Source organism: Lactuca saligna, chromosome 8 (genome assembly GCF_052625555.1).
Source record: "Lactuca saligna cultivar CGN05327 chromosome 8, ASM5262555v1, whole genome shotgun sequence".
In the NCBI taxonomy this organism is placed as follows: domain Eukaryota; kingdom Viridiplantae; phylum Streptophyta; class Magnoliopsida; order Asterales; family Asteraceae; genus Lactuca; species Lactuca saligna.
In genome coordinates, this window is record NC_136424.1 from 75,241,808 (window position 1) to 75,265,524 (window position 23,717).

The following is a 23,717-nucleotide window of genomic DNA, read 5'->3' on the forward strand; positions in this document are numbered from 1 at the left end:
TGATGATCTTATTTATTGTTTGCCGACATTCCTTTTGGCTCTTTGTGGAGCTAAGCAAAGCTCTCATCTCCCGTGTGAATATGATGGCCTGGTGGGTATATATGTTAGTCGATAGTAGTATCTCGACTCCTAGTTGAAACTAAACTCGTTTTAGGTATTCCGTACCTTTTAGTTTGTAAATAAATAAAAAATTGAATTCTATTAAAAATCTATAAATTTTATTAAACATAAAACAAACTAATAACAAGTTAACAATTGCAAAAAAAAACAATGTAATTTTATTGCATCATGATTCAACTAATTAATACAATAATTTCAACCATTTAATATTAAAAAAAAGTTATTGCTTATAGTCAGAACCTTATATTTTATCACCATTTCTTGTATCATTTCTATCATATTAAATCACACTAAATATTAAATGGTAAATTGTTAAAATAAACTGATAGAAAATATTTTATGAACTCTACAGGAAAAGAAGGTTAAAATAATTGAGATGTAGCTAGTCCCGCTCGAAAGGTTTGATAGGGGAAATATGCCAAATTGAATGTAACATTTTAACATGTACCCAATAAATAATATTCAAGTTAATGAAATATTAATCCGCTCATTAAAAATGTCTCGAACAGAACCTCCTTTGCTATCATGCCAACTCTTCTAGGGTCCATCTAAAATTGGAAAATCAATCTTCAATGTATCATGTGTCATAGTGTACCTAGGTTTTAGCATTAAACTCCATCGTGCTTTCAAAGTCATGCATTTAAATACGTAAACAGGTTAATAAATATATTTCAAAAATTAAAAAGACAAAATATAAATGAAAGTCAATTTCATTTTTTTAATCGCAGAAAATCATATAAGAAACCCGGTGGAGATTATGAGCATCTCACTATTTTTCCTCCTAATTATTTGCATTTGATTTAAACTCAAAAACTTATCGTTTGACGTGTAAATCCTATATCTTGTCCATTTGACATGACTTGTCAAGTTCAAGAATTATAGCTATAAAATAACTATATAAGGGTTCTTTCATTTTAATATAAACATCTGATTTTTATAATCATTTTCAATTTTTATATCTTTTTCACTTTCTAGACAAGTAGTGGAGAAGTAGCTCAGAGAGGCAAAGAGTGCTGGTGGATGTGTGTGTGTGTGTGGGGGGGGGGGGGGGGGGGGGAGGAGGTGGAGAAGTAGCTCAGAGAGGCAAAGAGTGCTGGTGGATGTATGTGTGTGTGGGGAGGGGGCGGGGGGGGGGAGGGAGGATGAGGAAGGCGACGAGTGGCAGAGGAGATATTAACATGGATAGCTTTTGTTCTAGGGGGAAGTTGAATATGGATGACGATTTTTATGTTAATAAAAGAAGAAAACCAAATAAATAAAATAAATAAAGAGGGTAAATCTATAATTTCACATATATTTAAACCATCACATGTAAAAAAAATTAGTCAAAAAGATCAAACTATGAAAGATCTTGAAACCACTATATTGCCTGTATATGTTTTCAATAGTTGTAATTAAAATGAGACATTTTGATAATTATTATTTTTCAAAATGTCTCTATTAATTAATTAATCAGTATTAATACTAATTATGGGTGAAATTGATATGGTATAAAGTTTTTTTTATTCAAACCGTGTACCGTATCAACTATAGTTGATATAAGATTTTAGCTACCAGTACCTAACCAAGTGTATTTGGTACCAATTAATTTGCCTATCAACAAATTTGGTTGGTATATATTGGTATTTGGCATATACCAAAATTTTTAATTAATATATATTATACATGAATATAAATTGAATTTGTTGTCATTTGGCCGTTGCTTCACTCGCTTCATGTAGTATTTTTTTTTCGGAAACCACTAAAAGGATTAAAAGATGTCCACTCTAGCAAGTTGCTAGAGGAAACAAATTGTAACAGTACAACTACAATGAATGAGAAGTTAGTATTCCTTTCTAAGTTTTAGTGTATGTATCACCGATCTCGTGCACATCAAATAATAAGTATCAAGAAATTTTTCGGTCAATGTATTAGTTTACTAATTTTAAGATTTGTTAGTTGTTATTCTAATTAAATCATGAAGATATGAGAACTCATATTTCTTTGTATTTATCAATATATATATATATATATATATATATATATATATATATATATATATATATATATATATATGTTGGTACGGTACAACCGTGGTATTCAAAATTTCATACCGTTACCATATCAAGAATACTTAAATGACAGGATATTACCAGCCAAACATATTAGCTACCAAACAACTTGGTTACCGATTTAATTTATTCGGTTGATAACATATTGATTGGTTCTTTGTGGTATATATTTGCCAACCCTAATACTAATAATAATAATAAAAGTGTTCCACCGCCTTGAAAACCATCTAGAAAATATTACCATGTTATACATATTGTAACAACTTAAAAGGAGGTTTATGGTTAACTAAAATATGCGATAAGGTTAATACTTCAAAAAAATGTTATTTTATTATTACAATTTAATTTAATTTATATTTATAATATAATTTACTTAGTTTTATAAAGTTTAATAAACTATCATATTATTTTTGTTTTTATCATTTATTTTTTGTTTTTTATATGTTGGTTACTAGGTGTGACACCCATGTATTAAATAAGTTTATTTAAAAAAAATAACTATGGAATTTTAACAATTTAAAAAGTTTGAATTTATAAGAATAATGAGAAAAAAATTAAATTATTAAAATTAATGAGGTTTTAATATATTAAGTACATTACATATAGAAACTCTTTCTAATAAATACATTACATATATATATTACCTTACATATTAAATATTTGCATATAAAGAATAACATAATTCTTGAACCCCCGGTTGAAGAATAGCAATATTTTAATATTTGCATATACATTCGAACTTAAATACAAATTCATACATACTAATAGCTTTATACATTTTAATATACTTATACATATTCTAAAATAATATCATAAAAAAATCAGCATTCTTGAATATACAATCAATGAATAAATACAAGTGTAATTCTTAAAAAAATAAGAACATTCTTAAACTGTGAGTGTGATCAATCTTTGACTCATTCTTCAAGTCATTCTTATCAGGTCTTCAAGCCATTCTTCCGATCACTCCTATCACAAATGCAACAAAAACTAAGAATGGTTAAAAGCATGTTACTTGCAATTCCTATAAATTTATACATTCTAGTAGAATACATAAAATATATTTTGGCAGAATACATACAATACATTCTGGTAGAATATATAGAACACAATCTTGTATAATATATAGAATACATTCTTGCAAAATACATAGAATAAACTCTGCTAGTTATAACTTTACATGTCACTATAAAGAATTAAATGTTGGATAAGGTGTCTAAGTCCATAACTATTTCTGGTATATACTTGACCCGACCCGGCATGGTCCATTTGGGTTGCATGGCACCATGCAATTGGATAGACTAAATGAGAGAAATAACACTTGGAGATTATTAATATATTATAAGTTCTAATATATTAATAATATTATTTAATTAGTTTGATCAAGAATTAATTAAGAATTAATTAAGTGATCAAAAGATAACTAATTAAATATATGGGTTGATTATGTAAATCATCCATATCTTGTATAGTGGGCTAAAAGGCTCCATGGATTATCAAGTTGGGTTCCACCCATAGGATGCTCCATGGATGCTCCATGGGAGTTACAAACCCATGGGTCATGGAAATGAAGAGTCATGACACATTAGGGTTTAACCCTAGATGTGTCAACACTATATAAGTAACATATTCTCCACCCAAAATCGGCTACACTAAGAAACAAGAGGGCTTGGCCGATTTTGAAGAAGTGTGTGTTCTCTCATAAGTTCTTCCAAGAGCATTTGGTGTTGTGTGAAGCATTTGAGACATCACACTTGGGGTGCTAGGCTCACAAGGTTTCAAGGAACACAAACAACAACAAGGTAAGTTATTCTATCTATGTTCTATGTTAAAATTGTTCCCCATGTATGCTAGATAGGAATATAATCTTGGAATTCAACTTTGCATGACAATTAGACAAACATAGATCCAAGGTTATTAGGGTTGCATGTACACTTAGGAAGTGTTAGAATGCTCAAAACCCATCAGTGGTATCAGAGCCTAGGCTTGTTTGTTCTTATTTGTGCTTAAAAGTTGAAAAATAGAATCGGAAATTTTGCTGTCTGCGAATGGACTCGTCGAGTCTATAGGGGGGACTCGTCGAGTCCATGAGTATCTTCAACCAACTCGGTGAGTCAGTTTATGCACTCGGCGAGTAGGGTCGACTGAGTGCAGAATTTCGATTCAGTTGCTGGAAATGAATTAGAAACATTACCCTAAACTGTTTTGGTAATTGAAAACTTGTTTTTGGTGGTGTAATGTCTTTGCTAATTCATTTACAACAACTAGTTATCAAAATTACAAAGTTTTATGTAATTTTTGATTGTGTTCATATTCATGTTCTTGTTCTTATGATGTTTTAGATGATCATAGGAATTATTTATAACCTATGTGGTAGATTAATTCTTTATCATAATGTGTTTTAATGGAGTCCATAACTTATCCTTAAGTTATGGAAAACCAAGAGTCACACTTGAGTTAAAACCATTAAGAAAACACAAGAGTTAGAAAAATGAAGAGTCTTCATTTTATTACTCTATTAAACTCATAAGTTACAAGAAATGAAAAGTTTTGAAAGTTACAAAACTTGCCCTCAAGTTTTGGAACAAGTAAAGTTAAGTTAAAACTTTAAGTTCCAACCCCTAGAATTTTAAAAGTTAAAATTCAACCCTTATACTTATATTATGATGATTTAATTATATATATATGTATAAGAATAAAGTCGTCTTACCGCTAGTACGCCTCATTCACGAAGCCGGTCTATAAGGTGGGTATAAGGTTGTTGCCTATAAAATGGTGACTTAATGGGTGAATATTCTCACCCACCGCTTGCTTGACTGGTGGAGGGTCGTTAGCCGAACGGGTAAGCCAAGGACTTATAAATTCTCATTCAAAGTATGATGAATATAATAAAGTAACTAAATGTTTATTAAATTCCCAATCTTAGTTACTTTAGGAAAAATGTGAATAAGGTGCTAATCCATGAAATTACACTTTACACTTTGTCTAAGTCGTTGGTGGAGCGTGTGTGGCTAACCGGCACACTAACTTGGACTTAACAAGGTAGGTAAAGGGTGACTTAAGGTTTATTATAGTATCGGTGGAGCGTGTGTGGTTTACCGGCACATCGATTGAGTGATAAACTTTAAGGGTACCAAGTGATTTGCATGGTTACTTCACACCTCGTTTTGTGATCCTCGGCATCCCAGTCACAAAACCTGGAGGGCACTCTCGAGATTGAAACATGCCTTTGAAAAGTTCATTGGATCTCAAAGAATCTAGGAATTTCTAAAACCAATAAAAACTAAATATCTAATATTTCGGTTTTCGTGGTGGAAATTGGTGAATCGTCATTCACCTACCTTTCAAATATGGTATAGCTTAGATTACGGCATACCTCTTCTAAGTTATATCATATTGTGATTGGATCCTAGCCTTAATATTACATTTGGGTGTTTTATTAAGGACTCTCTTAAATCTATACTAAACTTGTCCTTCCTTTTCAGATGTCTTCAAATAATGCTTCTGGCTCGAATCCTAATGGCTCCTTTACTCTTATGAGTTTGTGTGGGAAAGTCACCTTTGATGGATCCAACTTCAATAAGTGGATCAGAAACATCAGGATGATTACCCGCTACGAGGACAAAGAATATGTCCTTGACAAGGAGCTTAAGGAAATTGACGAGTCCACTGCAACTCCTCAGGAGATCGCTGACTTTCATACTCATGAAAGAGATGCAACCAAGGTGGCTTGCATCATGTTGGCCACAATGACAGCTGAACTCCAAAAGTCTTATGAAGATTTCTACCCTTATGAAATGCACCAAGATTTGATGGAAAGATACCATCAAAGTGCACGACAAGAGAGGTACGAAGTCATCTGCTCCATGATAACAACCATGATGAAGGACGGAGAGTCCGTCACGAGCCACATGCAGAAAATGCAAAGGTATGTGGATCGTTTGCTGAAGCTCAATGTGAACTTCCCTGAGGAGCTTGCAATAGATATCATTTTGCACTCCTTACCATCGTGCTATGATCAATTCCGCATGACATATCACATGAACAAGGAAGAGGTCACCCTCAGCAAACTTCAGGGACTTCTCAAGACCGCAGAAACAGGTCTTAAGGGGAAGTCGGTTGCTATCACTCCTACTCCAGACTCAACTCCGGTCTTGGCAATCGGGCAAAGTCGAGGGAGGAAGAGAAAGAGATCTTCAAAGGGTACCAAGGCTCGGACCCTTGATGGCTCTTCTTCAAGTGGAACCAAGAAAGGTTTCATTACTCCTTCTTCTGACCCAAAAGAGGCTGAATGCTTTTATTGCCATGAAAAAGCTCATTGGAAGCGGAACTGCCCAAAGTACCAGCAGGATGTGAAGGATGGGAAAGTCAAACCCAACCATGCAGGTATTTACACTATCATTTCTAATAACTCACCCCATTCGAAATCTTGGGTCCTTGATACCGGTTGCGGTATTCATATTTGTTGTGACTTGCAGGGACTAGGAAGAAGTGAGAATGTGGAGCAAGGAAGAATAAACTTAATCATGGGGAATAGGAAAGTTACACCTGTCACCAAGATTGGAGTTTATACTTTATCGCTAAGTAGTGGGTTAAATTTAGATTTGAATAAATGTTGTTATTCGCCAGAAATGGCAAGAAATATTATTTCCTTTCATGCATTGTACAAACAAGGTTTCACCTTTTCGTTTGATAATGAAGTTGGTTCGATTAATGCTTTCTTTAATAATGTACTTTATTTTAAAGCATTACCTTGTGATGGTGTGTATGAAGCTGTATCTATTGTAGATAACTTAGGAAATAATGTTTTGTGTATTGATTCTACTAATAATAATAACTTGGCTAAAGCATCATTATGGCATTGTCGTCTTGGACATATAAGCAAGAAACGCATAGGCCAACTCCAAAAGGATGGAGTCTTGGAGTCGTTTGACCTAAAGTCAAATGATAGTTGCGAATCATGCTTACTTGGAAAAATGACAAAGTCACCCTTCACAGGCTCGTGTGAAAGGGGTGAAGGTTTGTTGGACCTTATACACACGGATGTGTGAGGACCATTCAAACATGCCACAAGAGATGCTAATCGTTATTATTTGACTTTTACTGATGATAACAGTAGATATGGATATGTCTACTTAATCAAGCATAAGTCAGAGACTTTCGAGAAGTTTAAGGAATTTAAACAGGAAGTCGAGAATCAATTGGGCAGGAACATTAAGATGCTTCGATCCGATCGGGGTGGTGAGTATCTTAGTTCAGAGTTCCTCGACTATCTAAGGGAATGTGGGATTGTCTCACAATTGACACCTACCAGGACACCGCAGTTGAATGGTGTGGCTGAGAGGCGTAATCGAACCTTGTTGGACATAGTTCGTTCCATGATGAGTCGAGCTTCGCTACCAATCTCATTCTGGGGGTATGCCTTAGAGACTGCCGCTCATATCCTTAATCTAGTCCCTACAAAGAAAGTTGCCAAAACTCCTCACGAGATGTGGACTGGTAAAGTACCTAAAATAGACCACATCAAGATTTGGGGTTGCGAGGCTTTCGTGAGACGCGAGACTCATGATAAGCTCGAACCCCGAAGCGAGAGGTGTATTTTCATCGGCTACCCACAACAATCCTTTGGTTACCTCTTCTACAGACCTAGTGACAATGTGGTCTTTGTAGCAAGAAGAGGAGTCTTTCGAGAAAGAGAGTTTATAAGCCAAGGAGACAGTGGGAGGCAAGTTGATCTTGAAGAAATTCAAGAGTCAAGTGGTGAAGGAACTTCAAACTATAGCCCTCAACTTGAGGAGGAAACTTCTGTTGAGCCAATTGACGAATCTGTACCTCTGAGGCGTTCCACGAGACGAGAGTTAGGAGTGCACCTGAGCATTACTATGGATTCCATATTACTGCAGAAGGTGAGACACTTATTAGTGATGAGACACTAGTAAGTCAAGATGATCCTAACAGCTACGAGGAAGCCATGGCAGGCCCCGAGTCTGCTAAATGGAAAGAGGCTATGGATAGCGAGATACAATCCATGTATGACAATCAAGTTTGGAACTTGGTTGAGAATGTACCAGGTCGAAAGACTGTAGGGTGCAAATGGGTCTTCAAGAAGAAGACCGACATGGATGGTAAAGTACACACTTATAAGGCTAGACTGGTTGCAAAGGGCTTCTCTCAAATTCCTGGAGTGGATTATGATGAGACCTTTTCTCCGGTAGCCAAGATTAAGTCTATTCGGGTTCTGTTAGCCATAGCCGCATTTCATGACTATGAAATTTGGCAAATGGATGTCAAAACCGCTTTCCTTAATGGAAAGTTGGCTGAAGATGTTTACATGAGTCAGCCAGAGGGTTTTGTCAGCAACGAGTACCCTAATAGAGTGTGTAAGCTTGAGAAGTCCATTTATGGATTAAAGCAAGCACCTCGCAGATGGAATCTTTGCTTTGATGAAAAGGTCAAGGAATTTGACTTTTCTAGGAGTGAAGATGAATCTTGTGTGTATGTCAAGGCTAGTGGGAGTATAGTTAGCTTTTTGGTATTGTATGTGGATGACATACTACTCATAGGAAACGACATTCCAACCTTGCAGGAAGTAAAGTCCTGGCTTGGAAAGTGTTTCGCTATGAAGGACCTTGGTGAAGCTGCCTATATTTTGGGGATAAGGATCTTGAGAGATCGGAGTAAAAGACTAATTGGACTTAGTCAAAGTACCTACTTGGAGAAGGTTCTGAAGAGATTCAGAATGCAAGACTCCAAGAAAGGAGAGTTACCCATCCAGAGTAATGCCAAATTAAGTAAGACACAAAGCCCTAGCACTGAGGCTGAGATAGCAGAAATGAGTCGAGTACCTTATGCTTCGGCTGTAGGATCGATCATGTATGTTATGACGTGTACTCGACCTGATGTAGCTTTTGACTTGAGCATGGTTAGCAGGTTTCAGGGGAACCCTGGCAAGGCACACTGGACTGCGGTAAAGAATATTCTCAAGTACCTACGAAGGACTAAGGACTGGGTCCTTACCCTCGGTGGGAGTGATGACTTGAGAGTTGTAGGGTATAGTGATGCTAGCTTCCAGACTGATAGGGATAACTTCCGCTCTCAGTCGGGCTGGGTCTTTACTCTAAATGGAGGAGCAATTTCTTGGAAGAGTTCCAAACAAGAGACAGTGGCAGATTCTACTTGTGAATCAGAGTATATTGCAGCTAGCGAAGCGGCAAAGGAGGCGTTATGGCTGAGGAACTTCATTGGAGACCTTGGAGTTGTACCAGCTATTAAAGAGCCAATGGAAATTTTCTGTGATAGTGAAAGTGCTGTTGCCTTAGCCAAGGAACCAAGGGATCATGGGAGATCCAGACACATCGACAGAAAATACCATTTCATCAGACATCGGATCGAAGAAGGACTCCTCGTGGCAAAGAGGGTATCATCATATGAGAATCCGGCAGATCCCCTCACGAAGGGACTGACTCGGGTTAAGCATCTCCAGCATGCTCGGAGCATAGGGCTGAAGGATGATATTAGATTTAGTAGTTAGATAACCTCGAAATTTGTAAAGTGTAATTGACATTTGATGATGAATAAAAGTGTTTTATTTATGAGTAAAGTGTTGCTATCTCTTGTCGATCGTTTACTATATTTCTTTTGCATGTTTTGACTTCCAGAATAATTTTGTTTGGTATAACATATTATTCAAACCTCCACAGTCGGTCATATGTCGGAAGTAGGTATGAATCAAGACTGTCATGTTTGGTTGTAGAGGTCTGGGACAAGGCTACAACAATCATGAGTGCTCATAAGTTCTGAGCATTGGACTCAACCCACGCTCACTGGAATCACTTCATGGAATTCTATCTCGAGTGATCGTGAGACGGTAATATCATATAAATCTTTAAACCTAGAGATATGATTTGTTACTTACAAGTTGGTTATGCATTGATTGTACGAAAAACGCATTGGTAACTCGATGTTATAAAATCGCGCTCTTATGTGTAATTCAATGAGTAATAGAACAAACATATGAGTCGAAGTTTATCTGTTCCTTCTTGGATTAGAAGCTGATATCTGGGCCCCTCGATGATTTGTTTTGACCTATGTACCGGGCCCGGTCAGAACTATATTGATGTGTTCAATGAAGTTCTTTGTCAAACAAATCGGAAATCGGGAAACAAACTGTTGGACAATAAGTAAGACATTGTTCCATGTATTTGTCTGACTGATATCTAGAACAAAAGATTATATGATCACTTATCTTAAATGGCGTACCATCATCTTCTCAGTTTCGAGAAACCTTGTAAAGAGCTACGATTGCCGATCGGTTCCTGAAGTCATACTTGCAGTAATAGTTATTAGACTTATCCAAGTGGGAGACTGTTGGATAAGGTGTCTAAGTCCATAACTATTTCTAGTATGTACTTGACCCGACCCGGCATGGTCCATTTGGGTTGCATGGCACCATGCAATTGGATAGACTAAATGAGAGAAATAACACTTGGAGATTATTAATATATTATAAGTTCTAATATATTAATAATATTATTTAATTAGTTTGATCAAGAATTAATTAAGAATTAATTAAGTGATCAAAAGATAACTAATTAAATATATGGGTTGATTATGTAAATCATCCATATCTTGTATAGTGGGCTAAAAGGCTCCATGGATTATCAAGTTGGGTTCCACCCATAGGATGCTCCATGGATGCTCCATGGGAGTTACAAACCCATGGGTCATGGAAATGAAGAGTCATGACACATTAGGGTTTAACCCTAGATGTGTCAACACTATATAAGTAACATATTCTCCACCCAAAATCGGCTACACTAAGAAACAAGAGGGCTTGGCCGATTTTGAAGAAGTGTGTGTTCTCTCATAAGTTCTTCCAAGAGCATTTGGTGTTGTGTGAAGCATTTGAGGCATCACACTTGGGGTGCTAGGCTCACAAGGTTTCAAGGAACACAAACAACAACAAGGTAAGTTATTCTATCTATGTTCTATGTTAAAATTGTTCCCCATGTATGCTAGATAGGAATATAACCTTGGAATTCAACTTTGCATGACAATTAGACAAACATAGATCCAAGGTTATTAGGGTTGCATGTACACTTAGGAAGTGTTAGAATGCTCAAAACCCATCATTAAAAGCATGTGTTTTGCCATTTGCAATAATATTTCTATATATATAAACATTTTAAAGCATATCATGTATAAATGCATTCTATCAGAATTACTAGAATGTTACTTGTAATTCCTAACACTTTATATATTCTGGAAGAATACATAGAATATGATAGAATACATAGAATACATTTTGACAAAATACATATAATACATTTTCACCAATCCTTGCTCATGATCAAAAACACACAGTGACACCAATAACAAAGAATTGTAGAACATACATAAATCAGTGACAAAATATCCACATTCCATTCCAACAAAAATGGAATTCGTGATTCCATTCCAATAGAATTGGAATTCGTGCACACATCAAATAGTGTGCATTTTTTAGCCTAGTTTGACAAAGTTATTAAAGAAACTAAAAAAAAAACCCTTGAATGGGTTGCGAGTTATGTGGAGACAAATAATATATTTACCCTCCTCTTCCACATGAAAATTAACCCGATACAAATGGCTTTCGGTTAGTTGGATCAAGGGCTCAATTACATTCTCCATTATAATCCCTAGATTTACCGATCTACTAAATTCATTCAATACAAAAAAAAAAACAATTTAAATCAAGGGATTTGCCGAAAATCAAGAAACAGGGAAGAAATCAACATGTTTGTGAAAGAAAATGTTTGTGAGTAATAAAAGTAAAGAAAAAAAAACATGTCGATAGCAAAAGGTTGTCAATTTGCAAGAAACAGAGAATAAAACAACATGAAATCACTAAATCTAATATATAGAGTCAAATGCCTATTTTATTATTAAGCAAATAAATCTTACCTCAAAATTATGTGTTTGTATGTTTCAACCCTAAATTCTTAGGATTTGGGTTGCAATGGAAACCGGTAAGACTAGAACAAACTTCAATTTCTGCTCGACAATGATGAATTGTGGTAGGAAGAAGCTTTGGTGGTATAACGTTGTTGCGATTGTCGGTGATGATTTTGTAGGGTTTCAAAATTGATTATCCTAATTTAATTTAAAGGGATATAAAATGTTTTGAATAGTTTCTATAATTAAATATGGTATAGATTACTATTATACCCTTAAACAATTTATTATTTATTTATTTTTATTTTTTTGCTAATTTGTGATTGGTGCATTAATGCACACAATAGTTGCTAGAGACATTTGAACCTAACTCTCTCTCTCTCTCTCTCTCTCTCTCTATATATATATATATATATATATATATATATATATATATATATGATTTTTTCATAAAAAAATTTTAATTTTTTTGATCTCTAAGTATTTTTTTATTTGCATTTTTATGATTTTTATGGTTATATATATATATATATATATATATATATATATATATAATTAATCAATTGATATGATTCGAGAGTGTATGATATTACAATGGGATAACATGTACCATACAATCACACAATTTTTAGTAAAAGGGTATTTTGGACAATGAGCTACATTTATAAAATGAAATTTTGGGTTTTTAGGAATAATTAATTATCCTAATTTAAAAAATCTGATTTTTGTATATTAATTCAATTTTAATTCTAACGTAATTTGTAAGCATACCCGATTTTATTCTGTTAGAATATTTTTTGTTATAATGATGTTCTTTCAGAATGTTATTCTATTAGAATATTATTGAAGAATAACAAAATTCTTGAATTAGAGGTTGAAAAATAACAACATTCTAATATATTCTTATACATCCTAACTTAAATACAAATTCATACATATTCTTACAGACTAAAAGCCTTATACATTTTAATATAATTATACATATTCTAAAAGAATATCAATAAAAATGAATAAAATTCTTAAAAAATAACAACATTCTTAAATTGTGAGTATGATCAAACTTTGTTCATTCTTCAAGTTATTCCTATTAGGTCTTCAACGTATTTTTCCAGTCATTTCTATCACAAATACAACAAAAACTAATAATGGTTAAAAACATGTTAGTTACAATTAATTATCACTTTATATATTCTGCTAGAATACATATAATATGACAGAATATATAGAATACATTCTGGCAGAATGTTGTATACGTTAAAGAATTATAATTTATTCCAATAGAATGTAATTCTAAAGATGTAATGAGAATAAACACCATAAACTTGAATACCATTATTTAAGAATGTTTTTATAACATGCATTACTCGTAAGTATAAAAATTTAAGCAAATATACTTGTTTTTAACAAACAAAATGCATATATTGTTCTCCATGCATTCTTTCTCTTCCATATCACAATGAAAAAAAATCTATTCATTCTATGAGAATATACAATATTATATAAAACATATGTTGCTAGTAATTCTGACAAAATATATACTACATGGTTAGATTTTTAAATTCTCTTTCATGCATTTCAACAAACAGTTGTGAGACATTATTATATAACAAACCGAACCTATAAAATAATACTGTATCCATACCATAAAAAACATTTTCGCAAATCCACATAACGTCAAAAAAAAACAATTATAATGTTTGTTTGAAACTATTGGTTTTAAATTGAGCTACCGTTGAAAACAAATTAACTATTATTGTTAATTTCATTTATTGTATGAACTGTGTCTAAAATGATGAATAGGCATCGACACTTTATTCATATATCATATGAACCAAATTCATTATTATATTATAAGAATCCAATTGCACATAACGAGGATTCAATAATTAAAATTCCTATACTATTGGTAAAATCAAATTCGCGTATCAATAAATACCTAATAAATTACATTCTTATAACGACATAAAAAAAATCGAAATCATCCATGAAACTTAATAGGAGAAGGCGCTCAAGTGGTTGAATTTGAGAAGAATTTACAACAAAAACATATTTTCTGAACTAATTCCGGTTTTAACATAGAAAAAGAGACTTACCATTGATGTTTTAAGTCTTAATTGATTTGATTGGAGATGGAGGCCAAAGATGATCGAAGATGGAGCGGATGTCACGGAGATATAAGCGTGACCATGGTAGCCGACAATTGAACTGATGATCCTACTCTAGAGTCATAACCAAACAAGGAACAAGCAAGAAAGCATAGATCAAGAGTTCTCAGGCTATCCTATGTAGCTACATACAACCCTTAAGGCATTTCACTAAATGATATATATATATATATATATATATATATATATATATATATATATATATATATATATATATATATATATATATATAATAGTTCACTACCTCACAACAACATTCTATACAGGAGGATACATAAAAATAATCATGTGGGCGGAATTGGTGCCTTCGACCCACAAGTACAGTGAGAAAACTCACCTAAATCGGAAAGCTCAAGGATATCATAGCACACTCACTTTTTGCACTACCTTCTCTCGCGAACCCATTAACACAAAACCAAGTAGAACCTTAATCAACAGCCCAAAACCCTCAAGTTTGACCCAAAGTCAAACTTTGTCAAAAAGTCAACAATTGACGATCAACAAAAGTCAAATTCAACTTCAGCGGGATTATGCCATGTGTAATCAATCTATGCCCTGCGTATTGGTATGTCATGCATACATAGACTACACCATGTGTACTACGCTGCTAAGCCATTTCCATTTTCTGCTCTTAATCCATAAAGACCAACCATCTTTTACTCAGATATGGTCCTAATAAACGTGTAGAGTGATATAGTTCCTAACTTCATGCCTTTTCATGGTTTAAAAGAGAACAACATCAAATCCCAATTCAAAAACACACCCTAATGCCCAAATAATCATGCATGGAAGGATAGAAATGACTAAGCTCCCATTTTTATCACTCTACAAACTCAAAATTGCTAGAAAATGCCACTCATGAGGCCTAGAGTAGCTTATACTCACTAAACCCAAAATCAAGGGATAAAAAGCTCATAAAACCCACAACAAGCTAGATCTATCTAATGACGCATCAAGATTCAAGCTTTATACATCCTAGAGGATGTTGAAGAAGAGTAGAGTCAGGATCTACAAGACTTGGACTCCCCAAGCACACCTTCAATGACCTCCTTCTTCACCAAACTCACAAGGAAACCCTCAAATGCTTCAATATCCTCATAAGATGGAAATGGTATTGAGTTAGAGGCTCAAGAGGGTGGAGGCTAATGATAAGAATGACCTCAAGGGGTTAGAGTCCTTAAATAGGGATCAAAACCCCAAAATTACGGTTTCTACTTTGTGCAGTTATGCCCTGCATAACATAGGCTACGTCTAACATAGTGTTGGGTTTTTATTTAAAATTTGATTCAAAAACATAAACAATGCAACAGAAGACTTAAGATTCGAACAAAACTAGTTTTATTCCCACCAAGGATAATTTTGCAAGACTTAGAAAGATTAAAACAACCATGGAAGAGAAAACATAACAACCTTTGAAGACTTTGATCCCCATGGGAGGTTCGTAGTTGATAAAGATGGCATGAAACTCTAAAGCAAGAGCTCTCTAAAAGTATCCACCAAGAAAGAGTAGAGCCATCAAAACATGCTAGTATACACTTGTATAATTGTTCATAAGCCTTAGAAATATATACCAAATATATGTTCTAAGGTGAAGCAGCTAAGGTACTTTGTCTAACATCAAAAGTACAAGAGAATGGATGAGGAGAAGAGAGAGGATTTAACATCAAATTTTGGCAGCTACATAGAGAGCCAAGTGCTCTTGATTTTGAGCTCCAAAAATGACCAAAAAGATGCTTGTAAGAAGTCTCTCTCATGTCTTAATCCCTTAGCCTTTAATTAAGACAAAATATAGTAAAGGACCATACATAAAGCAAGTCAAAGCATGGGTTATGAAGACAAGACTTTTACAAGTATGGTAATTCAAAAGGTGATGCATACTTGTCTTATTTTTATATAAAAGGCTATCTTTTATATAAAATAATTCCAAATTATATATACATATATATATATATATACACACATAGTCATATATGAATATCTTCTTTTATATAAAACCACCTTTTATATAAATAAACTCTAACTAGTTTATTAAGATATAAATAAAACTTATAAATAATCATATTTTATGATATATTTCATAAGTTGATATTTCTCCAATAAGTATTATTGCCATAAATAATAAATTGTCAATTAGCAAAATATTGTTTGCATGAAATAATAATTTTCCAATTAAATACAAGTGTTGATGTATTTATTAATAATCAAATTATACTAATAAATAAGCAATTTATGGTAACTTGGTATTAGGTGTGGCCCTATAAGATCATATTATTAGCAATATCATTCTATAATGACTCTTGGGGATACAAGATCTTTCACATATCCCAATAAAAATGTGTCCCACCCTTCAATCAGTATGCCATGCGTTGTGCTAAACTCTCGTTTCCAATGTAACTTCAAACAACCATTACTTCTTCGTTTCAACTCCGTTTCGGCATTCTTTATATGCATATGAAGGTATTAAAGAGACCCACAATCCTATCGAATTGTTTTTGTCTTAACACAAGACAAACTAAAACCCTAGTCCAATGCCAGGATTCCGACATATAACTTTCCCTCTCTATCCTTCGGTCCAACACACAAATCAAGGGTTTGCATCTCACAACCAACATTATCAACCTTCCATAAGGTCTAAAATTTACTTCCTTAAGGCACAAATCCTTTACATGATCGAATTTCAGTCCACAACCCTGAATTAAGAAATAACTCGAAACCGAGTGATACATGGGATTCTTTCGAAACATGCTCTCCAAGTATATACAAATACTTTAACTAGGACAAAGTGTATCCAAATCAAAGGAGTGATTAACGGGGTGGTTATCTTTAAATCAATTAGCTTCCTCATAATATCCAGATAAAAGTTCCCATCTGGAGATAAAGTGAATTTTATCCCATCAGGTACTATGGTAGACCTAAAACTGCCAATGAGAGATTGAATTCTTGCTAATTTAGATAAATTTGTTGCAGAGCTGGATAATCTTTTCCAAGTACCAAAAGAGAATGTTATCTCCTGAACCAACTACACATGAGAATATCTTATCGATATTAAAGTCAAGACTATCAAGATCATTTTTTCCTTGATAATATTGATCCATGTACTAGGCAGAGTTTTTTTTTTTTTTTTTTTTTTTTTTGGAAGTGTCCCCATCAGTTTACGACCTAAATTTTGTATTCCATTTATAACACGACAACACATGTTATTTTTATATTTTTTTAATCTCCTAATCCACTTGGTTAAAAGAGCTAAATAAGAGCTCTACAAAACCCGATTCCAAGTCCTCCTTTTTCTTTTGAAGCTAGCATTTTGGTCCAAGCAACCTAATTAATCTTTGTCTTCTCTTCACACCATCCCCATAAAAATCTTCTACTAATTTTTTACAGGTTTTCGATAATCAAAATCGAAGCTTTAAATATTGAAAAATAATATAACAGGAGGTTGCCAAGAACTGATTTGGCCAATGTGAGATAACCCCCGATGGACAAATTTTTTGCTTTCCATAAAGAGAGTTTCGCTTGAACACGATAAATTATTGGTTTCCAATTCTTTTTTAAACCCATGTTGGCTCCAACTGGAACTCCCAAGTAATTAAAAGGTAAAGAAGTCTTGTTACATCTGAGGATCCTTATACTACTTGTAGTTCCCCGTCAAAGACTCAAATACTGAACACCTTTGATTTGTGGAAGTTAACTTTCAGCCCCGAGGAAGCTTGGAAACATCTTAAAATACGTGCCATGTTTTTAAGATTGCCTAATGACCAATCACCAACAAAGATTGCGTCATCCGCATAAAAGAGATGTGAGATAGAGGGTGCATTATATGGAATCTTTATGCCTCGAAACAAGGACATTTCACAAGTGGTTTTTAATTCTATATTGAGTCCCGCCATTGCATTGATTAATAAAAATGATAATAATGGATCTCTTTGTCACATTCCTTTGCTAATGTGTAATTCTTTTGTAGGTGAACTGTTAATCAACACGGATGTTCGGGATGATGTGAGGATCCCATGATACATCTCCTCCATTTGACGTTGAATCCCATTTGACTCATAACAGACTCGAGGTGCCCCCAATTGACAGAGTCAAATGCTTTGTCAAAATCAATTTCAAAAAGAAACATCTTCGTTTTAGTTTTCTTTCCCTATAAACATATTTCATTGATGATGATCGTCCGTTCTAAAATATTCCTCCCTTTAATAAAAGTTGTATGTACCTCGTCTATGACCGGTCCAATGACCTTCTACATTTCCAATTTAAGTCCTTTAGAAATAATCTTGTAGATGCATCCTATTAAGCTTATAGGTCGAAAGTCATTTAATATTAAAGGGTATTTGACTTTTGGCATGAGTGTGATAAAAGAGAAATTACACCCTCTTGACAACTTTCCATTAACTTCAAAGTACTTGAAAAACCTCATGATATCTACCTGTAACAAATACCATAAATTTTTTAAGAATTTAAATGTGAATCCTTCATGACTCGGAGCCTTTTCACTACTGTTAGGGTCAGGATACTTACAATATTCAGGATCCTCAACTACCTTAGGATCCTGGCTAATTACCATTATTATTTTTATTAATATTTGTAACGGTCATATATTGTCTATAATTAACACGTGTGCAAAAATAGTCAAGGGAAGACCAATTCTCAACGAAGAATCGCCTCAACAACGTTTAAGACCCGAAATAATAGGTCAAATAACGTTCATGAAGCTGGTCATGAGAGGATCTCAGAAATATCAGACATCTTGTTGGCTAGTTTAGACTATAAATTGACACTTGTAATCTGCACACAACAGACTGTTTGTTAGTCTAAGCTTACTCTACGAAATTCTTTACTTATTCTTACTAAGAAACCACTGTAATATTCATTTTATATCAATAAAATCATTAAGGCAGGTGGTCATTATCACCTCCTAAGGTTTTATGTCAAAGCTCCTAGCAAGGATCAAGGGCTTTCCTTGTAAACTATTGTGTCACTATCTTTTACCATTTGCTATTACACAATCTGAACATTACAACCTCTCATTCAATTTGGTTGATTAGTACTTGTGTAATTTTTTACCAAAATAATTTGGCACCCACCATGGGGTCGTGGTGTTCAAAATCCTTGAAAAAAAATCATGTCCACACAACCGATCCTCTCTTCGTCCTCTATTCCTTCCATTCCAACCAAAAACCTACCACCTCTTCCGAGTGGACCCCTACTCAGAGGAAAACACCTGACACTTCCAAGAAAAGCACCCCCACAATCGCTAATCTAAGGAAGTTTGGGATCCTCAGGGCTCCAGGATCCAACTGCCTCAGTCACTACCGTAGAACTTTTTGCTATGATGAAGAAAATGATGCAACATGTGACCCACCAACAGGAGGAGAATAGAAAAAGGATTCTAGACTTTCTCACGAGTTGGCTTGTCTTACTTACACCCCTAGGCATGGCCACCATTGTAGAAGCCTTTAAAATGGGACTAAGAAAGGATTCACCCTTCTATGAAGACCTTGTGATGACCCCATGCAAAATATTGGATGAAGTCAAGTGTCAAGCATTGAGGTTCATAAGGCTCAAAGAGGATAGAGAGATCCAGAAGAGAAGCAACCCTTGAGATCAATATGAGAACCCTAATAGGAAGACCAAATCCTTGACTCAAAAATCCTACACATTGAAGCCCTATTCCAAACCAGATCATCACAGGGTTAATGCCCTTGAAGATGGAGGAGAAGAAGAAGAGCTTCCTAAAATCATTGACTATTGTTTTTATGAGGATGTTTCAGGTTTAATTTATGCTATGCAAGATCTTGAAGACAAAGCAAGATAGCCGAAAAGATACAACAAGTCCAACGCTTGGAAAGACAAGTCCAAATGGTGTGATTACCGCGAAGACTTTGGCCACATGATGGAGGACTGCATAGCCCTAAGAAAAGAAATCAGCTATGTCCTTAGTAAAGGACACCTCAAAGATATCCTCGGGAGAATAAGATAAAAATCCAAGGAGAACAGCCAGGATGATCACAAGATCCCGGAGAAACCAGGATCTCCACCTTCTGACGCTAAGATAATTAATGTTATCTCAAGCGGATCTAACATCTGTGGTACCTCTTATTCTCAGGCAAAAAGACACACCAAGGTCTCTAAAAAAGAAAAGGAAGATAGACCATGGAAGAATACCATGATTAGCAGTGAAAAAGAAATCACATTTGACTAGACAGATAGGGAAGGAATTCAGGATCCTCACCATGACGTACTCGTGATAACATTGTACATGGCCAACCATTTCATCAGAAGGATCCTCGTTGATGGAGGATCCTCGATCAATATCGTACTCCTAGACGCACTGAAAAGAATGAACATCCCAGAATCAGAGATAGTCAGGAGATCCTCATTCCTCATAGGATTTAGCGGGGAAAAAAACACACAATTGGAGAAATAAAGCTACCAATATACATAGAAGGGGTAAACTCTATACATAATTTTTGTGTTATTAACATCTTATCTTCTTATAATGTGATACTAGGTAGACCATGGATCCACGAGATGAAAGCGGTTCCATCAACATAACATCAATGTGTAAAGTTGCCCACTCCATGGGTAACAGTGAAGATCGTGGGAGATCAACAATAATCGAAAGAATTTTATAAAACCTATATGAAATCTACAACCAAACCCCAACAAGCATAGCAATTAAGGTAGGGGCACGACATGTTCTAGAGACAAAGGAATAAAACATAAAGGAAGTGCCCCTGGGCATCGAGGATCCTGAAGCTAAATTCCTCATAGGATCCTCAATGCCTAAGCAGATCAAGCAGGATCTATTGAATTTTATAAGAACCATAAGCAAGACATTCGCATGGAAACACGAAGATATGACATATATAGACAAAAGTATTATTACTCATAAACTTAATATTTATCCTTCTTTCTGACCAATACACCAAAAGAGAAGGAACTTTGCACCTGAAAGGAATCAAATTATCCAAGAGGAAGTAGAGAAGCTCCTCAAAACAGGGATGATAAAGGAAGTAAAGTTCCCAAGATGGCTAGCAAACATGGTTGTCGTATAAAAGAAAAATGGAAAATGGCGAGTGTGTGTAGATTACACCGATCTTAAGAAGGCTTGTCCTAAGGATCCCTTCCCTCTACCGCATATTGACTCTATGATAGATGCGACGGTTGGCCATGAACTCCTGACTTTCATGGATTTGTCAACAGAATTCTAACAAATCCAAATGGAACTATCATACCAAGAAGATACTGCATTCATCACACCAAAAGGTATATATTGTTACACCGCAATGCGTTTTGGTCTTAAAAATGCAGGCGCGACATATCAAAGGTTGGTAAATCGGATGTTCAAAGACAAGTTGGGGGACACTGTGGAAGTTTATATTGACGACATGGTAGTGAAATCAATAAGAACCAAAGATCACCTCAAATACCTTAAGGAAGCATTTGACATCCTAGACGAGTACAATATGAAGTTAAACCCACTCAAATGTCACTTTGGAATGAAGTCAGGTAAGTTCCATGGATACATGGTAACCAAAAGAGGGATAGAAGCAAGACCAGAACAGATCAGAGCAATAATGGAATTAAAAGGCCCATCTTCAACTAAATACATCCAAAGTCTAACTGGAAGAGTAGCAGCACTCAACAGGTTCATTTCAAGATCCTCAGAAAGGTGCAAGCCCTTTTACGATATCTTGAAAAAGAACAAGAAATTTGAGTGGAAGGAAGAACACGAGAAAGCCTTCCAGGAGCTCAAAAAATATCTAGGCTCTGCTCCATTACCTGTGAAACCTATAGATGGAGAACCACTTATTCTCTACCTCTCAGTATCCCCAAACGCGGTAAGTGTCGTTCTGGTCAAGGATCTTAACATGGATTAACATTTTATCTACTATGTAAGTAAAAGTCTCCTGGATCCTAAAACCAGGTACTCTCACCTCAAAAAATTAATTCTTGCCTTAATAACTGCTTCTACCAAATTAAGACACTATTTTGAAACACACACTATACTTGTAAAAACTAACTATCCTATCAAGAATGTCATGAGAAAACTAGAAATGTCAGGAAGGATGGAAAAATGGTCGGTGAAGTTAAGCACATTTGACATCAGATACGAACCAAGATCCGCCATAAAATCACAAGCATTAGCAGACTTTGTGGCTGAATTTAGTGATGGTCTACAAAACGAAGTCGACAAGGAAGCCAAGCAACTCATAGAAGATGAACACCTGGGAAAATGGCCGTTATTCACAGATGGAGCTTCAAATCAGAAAGGAACATGCCTAGGGATCATACTAAAGTCACCACAGGGGGACATCATACCCCATGCAGTTATTTGTGAATTCAACACTACAAACAACGAAGCAGAATACGAAGCACTCATCATGGGACTACAATTAGCTAAGGATCTTCAAATCAAGGATCTTCATGTATTTGTCGATTCTTTATTACTAACCAATCACTATAATGGATCTTATGCAGTGAAAGGTGAAAAATTATCATTATATCTAGAGATCCTCAAAAAACTAGCTTCTGACTTCGAAAACTTTAGCCTAACCCAAGTTCCCAGAGAAGAGAACACATAAGCAGATGCATTAGCCAATTTAGGATCCTCCCTTAGGATCCCACCAGAGACGAAGATTCCTATAACTCATATAATAAACCAAGCCATAGAAACCTTCTCCGACAAATCAGAAGATCCTAAACATCCGACAAGCTTGAGGTTATTGAAGATCTCGACTCTAGGATCCTTCCTCAAAAGGATCCCGGCGAACAGGATCCTCAAAGAAGTCTGCAATCATGGACCCAACCCATTATGAAGTATCTCCAAAATGGCACAATCTTGACAACAGAAAAAAGTGAAAGAGCATTCAAAACGAGAGTCATAAGATTCATGTTAATCCAAGGTAAAATTTACAAAAAAAATCTATGGCAAGTCCATACCTTAGATGCTTAGAGGTTCCCGAAGCTGCAGAAGTCTTAAAGGATATACGCGAAAGAGATTGTGGCAATCACACCGCGGGCGGATCCTTATGATCCAAAATACTAAGAACAGGATACTATTGGCCAACCATGAAAAAATACTCCTTTCTACATGCTCAAAATTGTGATGCTTGCCAAAGACACAACAACATCCTGCATCAACCAGCAGAACCTCTACATCCTATTTATCTCCCCATGGTTATTCATGAAATGGGGGACGGATATAGTAGGAAAATTATCAATGGCCCCAGGAGGAAACGTCTTCATGCTGGTGATGACTGATTAATTCTCCAAATGGATCGAACTTGAAGCTTTCATTAAGGTAAGAGACAAAGAAGTAGTATCATTTATTAAATGTAATATCTTGACCAGGTTCGGGATCCTGGCTGAAATTATATGCAACAATGGATCCCAATTTATTAGCAAAAGGACAAGAGACTTTTGCACAAGCTGGGGGATCAAA

At 35.0% G+C, this 23,717-nt stretch overlaps 1 protein-coding gene across 1 annotated transcript; it reads left to right on the forward strand.

The window, feature by feature from the left end:
* The first annotated feature begins 22,329 nt into the window (after positions 1-22,329).
* Positions 22,330-22,857, forward strand: LOC145009773 (uncharacterized). The gene has a single exon (XM_078968406.1). The coding sequence runs from the start codon at positions 22,330-22,332 to the stop codon at positions 22,855-22,857; it is 528 nt and encodes a 175-aa protein (XP_078824532.1).
* Positions 22,858-23,717: the final 860 nt, after the last annotated feature.